This window comes from Pagrus pagrus, assembly GCF_965226575.1.
Source record: "Pagrus pagrus genome assembly, chromosome: 19".
Taxonomy (NCBI): domain Eukaryota; kingdom Metazoa; phylum Chordata; class Actinopteri; order Spariformes; family Sparidae; genus Pagrus; species Pagrus pagrus.
The window spans coordinates 17,751,535-17,765,839 of record NC_140203.1 but is presented as its reverse complement, the minus strand read 5'-3'; the positions used below and the strand labels follow the sequence as shown (position 1 = coordinate 17,765,839).

The window sequence follows — 14,305 nt, the reverse complement described above, 5'->3', positions numbered from 1 at the left end:
TTCAGAATTTCTTTACTTCCTTTTCCTTTTTGTGACATCCTGCTTAAACCTTGTCTTTCGGATTCATGCACACAGACGAGAATTTCCCATTTCAAACCGGTGTTGAGTGTCATGTAAAAAGATGTCATCGCTATTTTACCAACTGTCTCTAACACCTGCACAGGCTTAAACACTATCCATGTAAATGCCCCTTTTTGTTCTCCTGCTGTGCCTTTGTTGGGGCCATAACACGAGTGTTGATTCATCTCTATTTCTGCTGCTTTGGATCACATTAGGCCACACTGTCGGCCTTTCGGGTGTTATATGTTACACGGGTAATGCAATTAGGGAACACCTTGTGAATGTATGTAACCAAAGCTGCATGTTTAAACTCTGACCATAAATCTGAATCAACACCTCTGTGACATAAAAGGGAAAAAAGCCCTGCACATTGTGTTATTTATTGTAGGGTTGCCATATAAATGAATGCATTATGGTGGTGTTGGTTCATGAGGTGTCAAATTTTACAAGACTGATGTTATAGCTGCTTGCATCAAACACATCTTCCTTCCTCTATCTATCTATCTATCTATCTATCTATCTATCTATCTATCTATATCACTGTGTGTTTATCTGTTTGTTTATTTTGCAGCTTATTCATTCTCAGCCTCCCCCCCTGACACTGTGGGAGGGGATGAGGTGGGGGTAAAGTGAGGACGGGGTTAAATCTCATTGGAACGTGCGCAGAGGACCGCGCTCTCGTGCTAGAGGTCTCGCCGGTACAAGTGTCTGTACAGAGGTTGACTCGAGCCAAGCAGCGCGCTCTGGGAAGCTCCTACTCGGGTGTTTGACAAGGGGAAAAACACATTTTTTTTCTTTCTTTTTTTTCCATCTCGAGTACCGGGACGAAGTCATGTTGTCTTGGCTCCTGCGCTCTGGATGGTAATGGGATAATTTTTTATTTTTTTTTCCTGCGAAGCCATCACATGTTTCCAGTGGTGGATTTCACTGTTTGGGAATGTGTTTGATGCGCATTAACCTGTTTTTCGACATTTCCTCCTCTGGGCTTGCCTACACACTCTGCTTCCAAAAAATTAAATAATAATAATAAAAAAAAAATCTTCTCCTGCCTTTGGAATATGTGGACATTCTACCGTCTGATCCCGCGTCCTGTTAAGTGATAACATGGCTTGAATGGTGAAAATCTTTTGAGATGAAAAACAGCACTTTTGGGAATTATTTTCTGCTTGTGCGCGGCTCGTGCCTCATCTCGCGCCTCAGCAGCCTGTTGTCTGTGTCCGTGGAGAAACGCACAACTTTGCCGCGAGCTGGAGCCGGAGCGAGAGCTGGACCAGGAGCGGGGTCTGCGGCTGGTCTGACCGGCGCACCAGGGCCACACTCGGGGGGCCAGGAGGGGGACCGACGGAGCGGCCCCGCTGTACGGCCGTTCTGTGGTTGGACGGGGTGTCCGGTGCAGCTGTGGAGCGCAGATGATGAAGACGGTGGGGACGATGATGATGATGATGATGAATGGCCCGGCGGCTCGAGCAGGCACCGGGCTCTCGCCACCATTATGTTTACTGCTGTGCGCTCTCGTCGTACTCCCGCCGTGCGCTCACTCGCACCCGCAGCCGTGCCAGGTGCTGAAACGGATCGGCCACACGGTTCGGCTCGGGGCTCTGCACGTCCAGCCTCGCCCGCTCTCCACAAGCGGAGCCGGCAGCGGGTCTGAAGACTGGGACGCCGACAGAGGTGTGACAGGGCGGGTGGAGTTGGAAAAACAGGTGAAAACAAGTGCCAGCGCGCCTGGATATGGAAGCCTCAGGACTAGAGGCACTGTTAACAGCCAGAGGGGATCCAGCAGGAGCAGGAGCCAGGCACGGCAGAGGGAGGAGAACACCTCGAGGGAGAACCGCGTGTTCGCGCCCCGAGACTCGGTCCTGCTGGCGGTGGAGGCGCTCAACCGGGCCGGATTGCTGCCATACAATTTATCCCTGGAGATCGTCATGGCCGTGGGGTCCGGACTCGGAGAGCTGCCCGCGTTCTCCTCCTCCTCCTCCTCTGCGGGAACCCCCGAGGACGAGGACCCGCTGTCCTTCTTGGAGAGCGTGTGCCACACGGTGATCGTGCAGGGGGTTTCCGCCATGATCGCGTTTCCTCGGAACCGGGACGAGTTCGTCAAGTTGGAGTTCGTGTCGCTCGCGCTCCAGGTGCCCGTGGTGAGCGTCGTGCAGAGGGAGTTTACGCGCCACAGTGAGGTAAAAAAAAAAAAAAGAAAGAAAGAAAGAAAAAAGTTATTCTGAGTTACATCTGAACTGCTGTTAACTGTTGATCACTGCACAGCTGTACAGGTGTGTAACAGATGGGGTTTTTTTAAACTTGTGTCAAAATATATGAACAGAAATTTTTTAAATTTGAACAAAAACAGGTGAGAAGGAGGAGTTCGTGTGGATTTATAAGGCCCAGTTCTCCATCAGTGGCCCAGTTATTACACACAGGCTGGATCTCTTCTTCCTCCAGAGAACATTTTCTTTTCTTTTCTTATTCAGTATCGATTTCGCCAGTCCTGGTTAAATGGGCCAAATTAAGCCGAAGTGGAGACAAAAGCTGATGGTCTGGATTTCCAAAAAGCTGCAGCCGCTTCAGACTGAATGTGAAGGAGCACAATATGGCTCTGTCCATGGTGCTGGAAATCTACAGCATGCGCTGGGTGTCTGACTGCAGAGAGCGCGTTCTGTCTTCTTTCACAGACAAGGTTACAAGTAAAAGTGTGATTGAAGTCTACCTGCACCCAGCAGCTCATGCCCTCAGGTATTATATGCATAAACAAAGGCTGTGTTGGTATTCAGAATCTAACTGTGTCTACATGAAGCCAAGAGAGACAGAGAGCACAACAGTATAGTGGAGTGGAGGAATCAATTTGGGTCTATACTTCATTTTGACACCTCACAACCTGGACAACTAAGATTAATCCACACACACACACCCACACACAGACAATAGCAGCTGCTGGTGCTGACATGTACAGTATTGATCGATCTTCCTGCCCTTTCTTAATCCGCCCCTTCATAATTACCAGATAAATATATGATCATCTAACTTTATGTTGAGATGTGACTCAGAAGGCTCATTGAAATGGCCCGGTGTTCGCAGCAAACAGCGCCATCAATCTTAAGTCAAACCTCTGACCAGATCCTGGCCCGCTATTGAGTCTGTACCAGAAAAAAAAAACCCATTTCAGCAGAGCCACCCATAAGTGAGAGAAAGTTGGATTTGGCATTTGGCCTGTTCCAGAGGTGAATGCACAGTGAGTAGCCCATGGTGAGTCAATCATACGCAACATTTTTAAAACCGAGGTCAAACTTGTTCTTCCCACACCTGCTCTCTAAATGACTTTGCTTTGGCTGGACGTCAGAAAATGTATAGTTGTTTTTTACTGCAGAATATCCCCCGCCCAAAGAACATCATACATATCGACATATTATAAGCCAATGGTCAATTTCTCTTTATCACCATTTTTTGTTTTAACCCAAGAGCTGTCGATCATTCTGTCATAACAAGGACTGTTTATTTGAAAACCGTTTAAAGGGTGATTCCACAAATTTAACACATTAAAGGGACTCTGTGTAAAAATCTATAGTAATGTACATGTATTAATCACTTTATTGGCCATATGTGAGCGTGGTTGAAAAATGAGACCTTCTTCGTCTCTCTTGGTCGCCTGTGGATGATTTGTTCAAGTTGTTTAATGCTGCTGACTTGGATTCAGCGCATATTTTCAGCAACAGTCCAGAGGATGTGAGTTTATGTACGTTCTTGAGTGCTTCATCTCAGTGCCTCTCTCTGCTCCGCTAATAGAGAGCAACAGCAGCTACCCTTAGTTTACAAATGGAGTCCGCTAACATAAACTAACGACTGGCTTCCAGCACAGCACACAAGTTCCACAGGGCCCCTTTAAAGTGTGTTTAAGGGTCCTCGGGAGCACTACTGCATGTGTGAACAAAGTAGTGTAAAGCCTTTTGTGGCTCCAGAGGAAGATGCATGTAATCTAGCTGTAAAGTAAGGAATCTGTCTGTCTGTTACTTGCATATCTCAAGAACAGTTTATCTGTTCTACTTCACCCTTGGCAGGTTTGTTGCTGAGGACCCAAGGAAGTGCAGTGCTAATAAATGTATTACTAAATCTTGAACAAACAGCAAACACCGCTCTGTGCAGCAGTGGGGGCGTGGCTTCACTACTCTGGCTTCATGGCTCTCCAGACTGAAGCTAGGCTCACACGTGATTCGTCTCAGGTGATCTCATGGGGAAGCAGACATAAAAGTCTGGGTGAGTGGGGAGACAGTGGTTAACTCAGGTTTTCTATTCTTCAGTGAGAACTTGAAGAGAGATTTTGAGGTTCTGTCAACAGAAGTATTCTAGCTAACGTTAGCCTCAGGGGCTAGAATGTTTACCGTTTCTTGGCAGCATCGCAAGCTGCTCCTGGATGCCTCTCATTGGTTGTTGTGGTCCAGTCATGTTTGAAATTATCTGGGTGGCCCTGATGACTCTGTGAGCAGTTCAGGGGGCTTAAGACTGGATCTGTAAACCCCTCACATTACCAGATAATCTGTGCCCAAGAGCATGATTTGAACAGGAAATCCACCAGTCTAGAAAATAGCCTCCAGTGATGTCACTCACCTACAGCATTGGTCTGCATTGCACTCATTATGGACATTTTTTGTATTATTATTATTTTTATGCATTCCTCGTCCTTTTCAAAACTGCTGCCTACATTGCCCACAATGCAACTTATCCACTGAGTGACATCACGAGAGGCAATTTATCAGATTACATGCCGTTTCCTCTGGAGCCACAAAAGGCTTTGTACTACTTTTTTTACATGTGCAGTAGTACTCGTCAAGACCTGTAAACACACTATAGTGTGTAAAATTGATGGAGTTACCCTTTAATGACTCAATATGTGTTTTGGTTTTTTTTTCCCAAACAACATTAAGGTTTTCCAGGCAGGCGGCCCAACAGGTACAGTACAAGAAAAACAAAATCAGCTGTCGTCATGCCTCCCGAAACATCATGATATAAGATTTTCTGGTGTGTCTCCCTTATGGATTAATGTTTAGACAGCTACTTGGTTTAGGTTAGCGCATAATCGTCCTCGCGTTGAATGAAAATCAACCTTGACGGTTGGTAGGAGGCAGGACGTGAGCGTAGTCAGTTTCATGAGCTGGAGAAAGAAAAAAAAAGCGCAGCTCTTGTGCCAAATACTCAAATTAAAGATTATCAGTAGAGTTTGCAGCTGGGATGAGACCGAGAGAAAATGAGTCAAAAGTGTAAACACTCTAGATTAATCACTGGGATGGTTCATCAATAACCATTCTCTGGAAGAGACACCTGCCGAGCCTATTTGTGACTGTGTGTGTGCGTGCGTGCATGTCTGTGTGTAACTATTTATGCATAGAGGTGGAAGTACACACACAGACACATACACAAAATGATTCAGTGTAACCATACACTGTAAACCTGTTTTATTAGGTGGCACTAACAGGGCACTTACTGCATATCAACGAGTAGCGACTAGCAGAGTGCATGTGTTCTTGACTTTGCACACACAGCCGTCCTGGGAGGGGCAAAGAGCGGCGTTGTTTTTTCAACACTCGCACACTCAAAGAGAGAGAGACACGCATCCGAATCATTAGTTAGAGTGACGGGCTCTGGGATACTTGCCACCTACTGAGCTTTAGTAATCTATGTGTCTGTTTGTGTGTGTGTGTCTGTGTGTCTGTGTGTGTGTGTTTCCAGGGTAATATCTAATTTCCTGCTCTGTGCACAGGGAAGTTTTTTTGCTGTGAGGCGTCAGCAGGTGTTTAAAGTCCAAACTGCTTCTTAGAAGTGGAATAACAGGTGTAGGTGAAGCAGACAAACCAGCTGACAGAGACTTATAGATTGATTGATGGATGGATGAATGAATGTGGGGGTTATATGAATAGACGGAGAGCTGGTTGGTTGGTTGTTTGGTTGGACGGATGGAGGGATGGAGGGATGAACAGGCAGAAAAATTGACTGGGAAATGGACAGCCATAGAAACAGATTGTGCGGAGCGAGTGTGTGACTTTTAGAGAAATGGCTTAACTCCCCTCTGACTCAATCTTGTTTTGCTGGCAAATCCCAACTGAAGGCTGAACGCAATTTCTCCCAAAAAACAGGGTTTTTAAAATGTGGAAAGCTTTTCAGTGTCTTAAGAGGATCTCATTAGTGTTTGTTTGACCTTTAGCTTGAACTTTGCCTTATTTATTCATATATTTATTATATTTATGTAGGTTAAAGAAAGTTCACAGTTAAAAATCATATAATATAATGAATCAGCAAGCGACCTTTGATAATGTAATCTGCCTACAGGTTGTTATGTAAGTGTTGAAATGATGTGGCTGCTGAATGAGAATATGGAGCTTATGGACCAAAGGATGAAGTGACCCCAGAGAGAAGGGACTAGGTGGGTTGGGAGTAGGTGGTGAGGGTGTTTTTTTTTTTTTTTTTGGAAGCAGCACAGAGTTGAGGATTTAGCATATAAAAGGCCAGGGACTGAGAAACTCCTGGGGAATGGAAACTCCCTGGGAAAGACCAGCTGCCTTTAATAAGAAGACTGATTTTTTGAAGTGGAAATCTATCTCATGCTGGCCAACAACGGTGGAGCTTATGGGAAATAGATACAGCATCTTCACTGGCAGCTGGAGCATATATGCAAATATCTGTTGCTACTTAATCCAATTATCTACATATGTATGCTCTTTGCATTAAAATGTGTTTGTAGACATTCCCATTATATCAAAGAGCATTTATACAGAAGTCCATGTCAAACATGAAGGCGTGCAATGTAAATATAGGCATGAGGTATGCACTATGCTCGTTAGATTCAGCCCCACAATCTAAACAACTGATACAAGCATGTCTCGCAATGAATCCTACGTTTGCCAAGCTGATCACGTTCAGCCTTTGCAGCCAGTATGATACAAGAGTTTGTAAAATGTTAAGACAACGCTGCAATAAATGAATGCTCATTCTCAGGTTCATCATTATATTTTGGGTTACTACTAGAATGAGTTTACATGCTTTAACTCTCAAAAAACACATCAGTTTTCTCTGTTTTAGCTCCGGTGTCTTTAAGGCCTCTCCTTTGAGGAGAAAATGACTTTATACTAAGATAATTTTACTGGTGTTTCCCTGCACCAACACACCTGATTCTAATGAATGAGTCGTTATCAGGCTTCAGCAGAGCTCAATGACGAGCTGATCATTTGAATCAGGTGTGTTGGAGCAGGGATACATCTAAAACATGCAGGGCCGGGGGCCTCTGGGACCAGGATTGAAAAAGATTTTATTGCCTTGTGCACAATAAGAGAGTGCAAACGTTTTTTGGGGGGTCAGACACGGGGGTAAATGTGACATTGGATTTATAACAACTTCACGTCACAGTTTGAAACAATGTCTCACAATTGGGTCGCATTGAATGCCACTAAGCATAACTTGTCAGTGTCACCTATCACAATCAGACCCTTTAATTTGTGAGCTCCAAACGATCCAGTTCAGTCTGTATCGATCCTTACAACAGCAGCGCTGATTGAAATAAACAACAGTTACAAACACAAATTTAACAACAATCTGACATGCAGCCTATGAGGTATTGACAGAAACCTCTCAGCAGCAGCTTAAAATGACCCACCTTTGTAGCGTTTAAAATAATGACTTCAGTTAAGTCCTTTATCACAATCATTTTGCCCAACCTCTCTGCGTCAGAGTCTTTCAATGTATTAACCATCAACATCCTGACTCATGTGCCAGATTTCTCAAAATTGTGTTTTCTTAAAAAAATATCAGCTCGTCAATAAAAAGTTGGATTCTTAACACCTTGTGATGAGTTTAGGCAAAGGGCCAGAGGACCCTAGGATTGAAGGATAATAGTGATGACACAGATACACATGTTAATATCTTTTCAATTAGATGCTGGTAAATCAATTTGTAGATTAATGCGATCAGGTTATCAGAGTAATTATGTCGTCAGCATGTATCCGGGGAAAACAGATGAATGATAGGGCTTTGCTGATTATAGGGGGAGTTAGTGGAGTTTTGTCCCTTCATAAATTACTCTGGCAGTGACACAAGGAGGCCAGTGGGATGAATGACTAAGAGCTATGGGCAGGTCTTCACGGTGTTCGGAGATGGGGCCGCAGGGATTTCTTGTTGGCGGCTTTGCAACATTCGCAATATATATATATTTATCTACAGTAAACATGTATTTTTGCAAAATCAGCAGTTCTCTGCAAATTATTCAAAGCACAGGACAATATTCTATATATGTTTACAAAAGGAAACGATTTTAATCTTGTAAAAAAAAAAAAAAGAACAATACCAGAAACCCAGTTTCAGCTTTCAGTTTTCACACTTTACCCCACAATGAATCATCTAATCCAGAAAAGATCAATAACCGAGTCATTACTACTTTATTTGATTTGTCCACTGGCTCATGATTCTGCCGCTCCCTGCAGTTTTACCATACAGCAACGCTTGCAAGTTTCTTGGCATGAAAACTCACAGCAAATATATTTTGGTGGCAGGAATCACAGAAAAAGAAAGATTAAAAAAAAGAGAGAAGAGTGATGAAAGAGTGACAACGGGGCTGGGATTTCCTGGTGCATCGGAGGCAGCAGACCTCCGCATTTATGTAAGAGAGCAGGCTGCCGCCGCACTTTCCAGCAAAATCTTTTCTGTTTATTTACATGAGGAACAAAGAGAGGGTTACAGATTTATGGTGATCACAGTGCAGAAGGGCTGCAGCTGAGAATAAATCCTCCAATCCTCCTCAGGGATGAGAGGAGGTGAGGGTCTGATGCCCTGTGGACTGCATTACCATTTCTTTCCCTGACACAGGACTTCTAAATCTGAAATAAAACACGCTGTATTGCCTTTGTTGTTGCTTTTGTTGCGGCAATAATCCATCCATGTATATGCAATAAGCAGAAGAAGTCTTATTTGCATGCCTATTGGGTAGGGTGATTAATGGGATAAATGAAATTAACTGATAGATTAATCTAATGGACTTTTAGTGCAAAGCTTGTGTAAAAGTTGTAAAGTCAATTATAGAGAGTTGCTGAAGGCCTTTTAAGTGTGTGTACTTCTTTGTGAGTGTGTATGGGAGTGCATGACTAATCGATTGCCTGCGTGGCTGGTATGTTGTGTGCTGGGTACAGTATGCCAAGGTACACTGAAGCAGATCTGCCAGCTCATGCAGCCTGATCTGCCCTAGTTAATTTTATCTAAAGTATTACGGGGATGACTGTGTCACCTGTTTCTATACTATCTGGTATGATCTTTTGGCTCACTATAATCCTGTAGGAGCAGTGCTCTGTGTGTGCAGAGAGCAGTAGGTGTGCACTGGGCTGAGGGGATCAGTGACGGATTCTGTGCTTTTGCCTGCTGTCGCCACCAACAAATCATCCATTTTCTATAACAAATAATATTCTTTAAGAGTAATGTCCAACCTTGCAGAAAGCGTTTTCACTTTATGGCATTCAAAACAAGTGCCTGACTTGGTAAAGTTAGGTAACTGATCACAGAGAGCAATCAGTCATTTTTATTTACATATTTATTTATGAACCAAATCACCAGAATAAATGTATGGAGACTTTACATAGTTACATAGTAACTTTACGTTCAGTTTAGTTTTCAATTTTAATTAAACAAAACAATTGGTTAGGTTTAGGCACAAATAGCACTTGGTTAAGCCCAGGAAAATATCTTGCTTGTCTGTCACCACAAACATGGCTGGTAACTGTCAAAAATATCCAGTGGTTTCACCCATACAAATGTTGAAACACTGTCTCGAACAGTGGTCTCTGGCTTGGGCTCCGCCTCGCCTGTGCCTGTAACGCCCCCACCATCCCCTCCGCCTCCCGATATGACATTCAGTTCATGTAAATGTCAATATGATATGTTTGACATAGTAATTTGAATGTTTTTCGACCAGTGTTTCTCAAACTTTTTCAGACCAAGGGCCACTTAACTAAAAAAAATTAAAAAATCTCATGGACCACCTAGCAATACCTTTCCAACGGCCGCAAAAAGAACTAAAGTTTGATAATTAGCCGTTCACATACTCACACATCTTCAGTGTCAAGATTTGCGTTTCATGTGTCCTGGGTTGATTTTCTGATAACAAATCAATGCACCAACAAAGGAGACTTTGAAATTGGTCCCCGCTTGCAGCCTTACATAAAGATAACATTAACTGTGACCAAAAAATAAAGAAAGGTAATAGACTTTTCACTGTAGATTAGGTATGTGGTGGCTCTCAAAGGTGATTTAACATACCGAAACGAAGTGAAACCAACTGCCGCCTGGAAGATAGGAAATCAATATAAAAAAGGTACTATATAGTTTGGAAAATTGTCAGCTGCAATGATGAGCTTATACGTGTGATACAACCTGTACGGTCCTTTAACAGAATATATTGTTGCTCTGTTCAGAAGGTGCTATTGGCCAATTTAAAATGTCACCACCAGAAATTCCATTTCCCAAATTACAAGGCGGGCAAACGCTCAGCTTCTTATGTGCAAACCTTAGTTGAGATCTTGTTTAAGTTGGAATTTTAACATGTAAACATATACCATATAAAATAAGCATCATAAAAAACTGTGAAAATCAAGTTTCTCATTTATTATCTGGATCATCACAGCACTTCACAGCACTAGGAGACCACACACTCTGTCATCTGTGGTCCAGGTGGAAATCACACACCGTTGCCGTCCGCTGCCCACTGATCTGTCCAGGCCTCATCAATCAAATGATGAAATGCATGAATGGCAATGAATAAGTGTGAATTACATTATGTGGGAAACACAGTATGTGAACGATCCATTTGAAACGGGGCCCAGTTGAGTTTCTTTATGTTCGAGGTGAAGCTTAAAATAAAAATAGAGTACACATAAAAATAGATGTAGTACATTTCTTATGATGTGAATAATGATATTCATGGGAGCAGGTAAGTGGAGGCTGAAATCCATTATAACCAACAGACGGTGTTTGTTCTCGAGGAACAAATTGAATTCTATGATAGAAAGTAATTCAACTGTTGGATTTATAACCTCTTTGTCTTTTCTTTTTTCTCCCCTTTTCCGCTCTACTACTCCTGTTTCTCCTTCCTGGTGCCCCATCTTCCCATTCTTACGCCTGCTTCCCTCTGCCTTACCGTTGCACTTCACTTCCTCCTCCAACATCTTTACATTTTCCTTATTTTGCCTTCCCCCCTTTTCTTCCTTCTCATTTCTACCCATTTCTCTACCCTTCATTCCAAAAACCATCCCCTTCTGTTTTGCATCTATCTCTCTGCCGTCTCAATCTGACCCTCTCCGACCCTTTGTCCTCCCCGTCACTACCTGTTTATCACTCCCATCACCCTGACATTTTCATTCCCTCTATTTCCTGCTGTTTATTTGTTTAACTGTCCCTCATCTCTATCCCATCTCTCCAATCCCATTCCCTCATATCTCGTCTGTCCGTTTCCTTCCATCATCTCTTAAATCTCCCTCACCTTCTCCCCTTATACTCTGTCTTTTACCTTCCCTCTCTCAAATCACCCAATTTTCTCTGTTTCTCCATCTTCCACTCCAACCTTTTCTCTTCCTTTGTGTAAACCTTTCAAACCCGCTTGCCCAATCTTCTCCCATTACACCCATTCTCTCTCTTACAACCTCCCTACAGAATCCTCTCCATTTCCAAATGGCGATGCGGACCGTGGAGGCCCCACCGTCCCATCTCCTCTATTCCCTGCTGATGATGAATGGCTGGTGGGACATCAGTGTTCTGCTCTGTCAGGAATGGGACATTAGTGACTTCCTCGGCCTCATCAAGAACAACACCCGCTTCCACCTGGGCAATCTTGTCAATCTGACATCGAACGCCTCGACCTCGCCACAGTCCTCGTCTTCATTATCATACACAGGAGTGGTATCAAGTGTTGTGACAGGAGCGGAGGCGTCATTGTCGTCTTTACCTTATTTCTCCCCCGCTGCCTCATCTCCTGCCTCTTCCTCCACTTCCTCCTCTAAATCGGACCAGCAGCAAGCTCTCATGCGGCAGCTGGAGGCCCTGAGAGAGCCTTCATCCACGACAGGAGTGGTAACATTTGGGTGCGAGATCCGCGAGGTGCGCCGTCTGTGGTCGCTGGCCACCCGGATGACGCTGCCGGAGTTTCACTGGGTTTTGGGGGACAGCCAGAATGTGGCTGAGTTGAGAACAGAGGGGTTGCCCTTGGGGTTACTTGCACATGGGGTCATGGGATCCCCTTCTCTGGATCACTATGTCCACGACTCATTGGAGGTGGTTGCACGGGCGGTGGGCAGTGCAGCCCAGGAGGATCCTGCCCTGGCACTCATACCTGGGACTACTAACTGTATGGATGTACAACAGAGCAACGGCAGCTCGGGGCAGTACTTGGCAAGGTAGGAGATCAATGTGGATACTACAGTGATAATTACACCACCACGTCTCCCAAGAAACCAATTAAATTAAAGATAGCCATTATGAACAATGCTGGAAAATTAAAGGTTAAATATTTGATATTTTGAATAGTATAGTAGCAAAAGGCTATTTGCTGTGTAAAGATATAGTGGAGTGATGGCGTCCTGAGTGTGTTGTCATCTGAGATTTTCAGTTATTTGTGTTGGTAGCAAGGACATCTGCGTGTGTTGATCTGCACTTCCTAATTTTACAGTTTGATCTGAGTATGGTGAGCTCCATCTGGAAGCAAAACCCAAAATGGCGGCCGTCTGGTGACAAGCTCTCTCATATTACAGCGAAACAGTTCACTAAAATATGGTTCTGAAAACATTCTAAAGGAGACATATTGTGCTCATTTTCAGGTTCATAATTTTATTTTGGGTTTCTACCAGAAAAGGTTTACATGCTTAATGCTGAAAAAAATGCATCAGTTTTCTCATACTGTCCAGTGCTGCAGCACTGTATTCCTCCTCTGTCATAAACACTCTATTTTAGCTTCTGTCTCTTTAAGGCCCCCCTTCCAAATGCCACCTCCTGATTAGTCAGTTCACACACGCCTGAGCCAGCACCGCTCACCATGTCTCCGGTCAGCTCTGTCATGTTTCAGCTTCCAGTTACGTCACTTCTACCGTGAATAGGCATACATTATTTTAACATGTGACATGGTGACGTAGTGGGATGTCAAGAAGTCACGGAATTAAAGACGGGACTACTGACGAGGTGTTCAGACACTTCAGGAGCAGTGTTTTCTCTAGGAGAGAGGAGCTCCCGTTGGTGTGGGCTTTTTAACCATCGAGACCTTTTACATGCACAAGAACCTACAGTATAAAAAACACTGAAGAAAAGGCAAAAGAAAAAGTATAATAGGTCCAATTTAAGGAAGACAGAGGCTATATGTCAAGAACGTATGTATTAGATCGACACTGTCTAATTTGACAGTTTGATCTGAGTTTCAGGAGCAGTGTGTCTTCTCTCTTTTTAGTCCAACTTTACTGAGTAAACGACGCACACATTTGTTTCGGTCTGAGATGCTGGTGCTCTAGTGCGATACCTAGTGGCAGTGAAGATTGTTTATTTAACCTTCAAGGTAGTAGTAGTTTTGCATGTTTTAGCCCATTTTCCACTAATCACACATACTTTAGATCACAGCTTTTGCAAACCATGCTGTTGTGTTTTATATAGTTGAGTGCATTTTTCTTGGCTCCTGGTATATTTTACTTTGCATTCCATTTCCATGTGGTTGAGAAAATCTATTGACAATTTAAACCTGCAATTACTGTTTTTGTTTTCTTACCTGGGGCCAGCAGAAATAGGCTGTGAACAGAATACTAATATACGCAAATATGCAACTGTTTGCCATTTAACTTCTTTTTAACTTTGAAATGCATATTGCAGTTGCATATTGACACATTCAGCACATGCAGAGGAACATTAGCATTGATTTGGGGTTGTGTTTCTGGCCACCTGGAAAATGTAATTCCAAGATTTTCTCTCTTTTTAGCTCTGTTTTGGCTCTCACCAACTCCTGAGGGAAATATCTGAGTCTCCAGCAGTCAAATGCTAAATATAAGCTACTACAGAACTTTATCTGCCTGCTGTATCAGTGTTTTACCTGGGTTTGTGGAAGACTTAATGCACATGTTTGTCAAGTCCTTACTTACTTTAATTTGGCTGAGGTGGCACCCAAAACAGCTTGGGTGCTGCGCCTAAGCCTTAAATGGAGGGAAAGTGGTTGGGAAAACACAAGTGTTGGCTAATTGCACACAGTGGGTTTTAGAGT

At 43.6% G+C, this 14,305-nt stretch overlaps 1 protein-coding gene across 1 annotated transcript in view; it reads left to right on the top strand.

The window, feature by feature from the left end:
* Positions 1 to 1,182: 1,182 nt before the first annotated feature.
* Positions 1,183 to 14,305, top strand: part of grin3a (glutamate receptor, ionotropic, N-methyl-D-aspartate 3A) — a 58,631-nt gene continuing 45,508 nt past the window's right edge. The window contains exons 1-2 of the mRNA XM_084382394.1: positions 1,183 to 2,237; positions 11,728 to 12,467. Coding sequence (XP_084238520.1) covers positions 1,470 to 2,237; positions 11,728 to 12,467 — 1,508 coding nt within the window. The 5' untranslated portion in view covers positions 1,183 to 1,469. The remainder of the gene's footprint in view (positions 2,238 to 11,727; positions 12,468 to 14,305) is intronic.